Source organism: Leiobunum rupestre, chromosome 1 (assembly GCF_980474605.1).
Source record: "Leiobunum rupestre chromosome 1, qqLeiRupe1.1.hap1, whole genome shotgun sequence".
Classification (NCBI taxonomy): Eukaryota; Metazoa; Arthropoda; class Arachnida; order Opiliones; family Sclerosomatidae; genus Leiobunum; species Leiobunum rupestre.
In genome coordinates, this window is record NC_143384.1 from 48,488,424 (window position 1) to 48,491,019 (window position 2,596).

The following is a 2,596-nucleotide window of genomic DNA, read 5'->3' on the forward strand; positions in this document are numbered from 1 at the left end:
TATTATTCGTTATGGGAAACTAAACTGATAAAAAAGGTACGCGTTACACCTGATTAAGATTATTTACAAATAATTTTAACGGCGAGCATATCTACGGCTTTCTAATGTTTTTAGGCTAATCCACAGAGCGGTTTTATTCATCAATATCCATGTTCCCACACAATCCATTGTGTTTTATCACTACCAGTATTTATTATGGAGAACGGAAAAAATAACAATGACTAAACGTTTATCGATTACCAGAATTTATTTTAATTTATTTCAACCATTTATAGAAAAGATATGAAATGTCAAGAAATAAAATAAAGGGTTATTTAAACATTCTTTACAAATAAATCGAGATAAGTTAGGTTTTTTTATCCTATTGTAAAATAAATTAGTCAGAGGCCCACCACGATTTCAGGCTCATGACCGCTGAAATGGTGTCCGGTTTCATTGAGCCACGCTTTGGCGACACCAAATTTGCACCTTTGGAAAACGTCCTTCCTGGTGGTACGGACGAACCTTGGATGGATAAATAATCCCTCGCCATTTTGGCAACATTTGAATACTTATGCTCATTTATCTAAGAATAAAGATAGACATTAATCAAAGACATTTTATCTACTTTCATTTACAAAGGAACCATTTTAGTCTCGTGCTACCAATTACTATACTACAACGCCGAGTAGAACAAACTAAGATTTTTAATTACCTTCCACCATTGAAGAATGTCTGTATTCGGTGGCGCAAGCTCGTCCTTAAAATATAGAAGGAGTTCTGATCCATTTGAACATTTTCGGGCCCGCTTAGGGAATATCTTATGCATCTCATTTGAAAGTTCAACACTGCAGCTACCAGAAGAATAAATTGGATAATCGAGTTGCTTATTCTTGGAGTCGTAAAATCTGTTGTATGTGTTTATTACTGCGCATTTGATGTTCTTTACGGTACTTTTGTCATAGTTCTCTTTGAAGAAATCTAATTTTAGAGTGGGATCCACAACTGGAATTACCAACAATATTATTATTCGAAGTAGAGTTAGTACCCCAACCGATTTTAGGGGTCCTTTCCCCCAATTGTCATATCCAAAAATCATCCCTAGGCGCTAGGGGAAAGTGGGATGACAAAAGCCACAACAGCTGTGAATAAGTACCCGTCCTGACTGCGAATCTCTCTCAAGCGACGGGTGCGGGGTACCGTATAAACGTTTGTCGAGAGAAAGAACGCTGAAAGTTAAAATTGTATATTTAACGTCCGCTTCTTCCATATTTGAATCTGTAGGATCACTTCGTTTAATTTACTTCTGATACCGGCAATAACAATCCAATTTTTGGTTTCGCACAGTGTAGTAAAAGGCTTATTAAGAGAGTATATTAAATACATCACGCTTAGAAGGGCTGTTCAATCAAATTACGAGTAGTATTAACATAAGTAACGTAATAAAAATAAGTATTCCAATAATAAGCCATTATCGCGACCTGATTCTCAAAATTATTTCACAATGATGCTTTAGTTCAGCACAGAGCCCCCTAAAAATAGCGAGATTGCTGTTCACAACTGGATGTCCGTTTCTTATAAAGATTCGCAACGAAATCAATTTCACGAATTCAGACAGATTTAGGCTTAGTAAACTACGTGAACACCTAAAGCAAGGAGGATAATATCTAATTAGTTAGGCTGCAAATCCAACAAGCCGTAGCTGGACAAGAATGTCAGTGTCTGAGAAATATTTCGTCTATTCGCATTAAAACTCTAAGCAATGTCATACTTCCTTTTATTATGCTACATTTGGTATAACCTATTGCGATCCACTGAGCTTCAACGTTTGAATTTTCCGCATATTCTTCCAATTTGTTTCTCGCAAGGCAACAAGCTTCCTTGAGAGGACCTTCTGTTCTGTCTATGACAGTCTTTAGCTTGTCCTGTAACCAATAATACAATAGAAATTGTTGGGTATCCTTTTATACGGAGTAGAGCTATCAGTATATAATCTTTTGACGTTTGAACTCAAATATGCAAAATGCATTAACTTGCCTTCAATACGTGTACAAATTCTTTAATTAGTTCCCACTCTAAATCTGACAAAATATATTTGTGCAAATCTTTTTCGCTGTTCATGAGTGATTGAAGCGACTGGATTTGGAAAATCAAAAGGAGAATTATGAACGGTAGAAATGGTACTACAATGGAATAAAATTAGCGCTTTCAATGCCAGTCCTCTTTTAAGCATTTCGTAGGTGGAATTCCAGCGATGGACGACATCTAAAATAAGTGACAGGTCGTATATTTCAAAGGATTTGTTTAACTGTTGAAGTTTCTCCTCCTTCAAAAGTGATACCCGAATTTCGACAATGGCAGCTCTTATCTGAAAAGATCGCGTGGTAGATTACATTTACAAATATATTTTAGTACAAAACCAATAATATCCTAAGTTGACTGAGTAAATACAATATTACCTAGCGCGAAATTACCGAAATGCATGAACCAGGATCACCGTCGTCGGAAACCGAACCAGGATCACCGTCGTCGGAAACCGAACCAGGATCACCGTCGTCGGAAACCGAACCAGGATCACCGTCGTCGGAAACCGAACCAGGATCACCGTCGTCGGAAA

The 2,596-nt window shown here is 37.1% G+C and overlaps 1 protein-coding gene across 1 annotated transcript; it reads right to left on the bottom strand.

Moving 5' to 3' along the window:
• Nucleotides 1–376: 376 nt before the first annotated feature.
• On the bottom strand, nt 377–2,100 carry LOC149963132 (uncharacterized). Its single transcript, XM_090164708.1, has 4 exons — nt 2,017–2,100; nt 1,781–1,940; nt 695–984; nt 377–565 (listed from the first exon to the last, which is right to left on the bottom strand). The coding sequence occupies exons 1-4, from the start codon at nt 2,098–2,100 to the stop codon at nt 377–379; spliced, it is 723 nt and encodes a 240-aa protein (XP_090020834.1).
• Nucleotides 2,101–2,596: the final 496 nt, after the last annotated feature.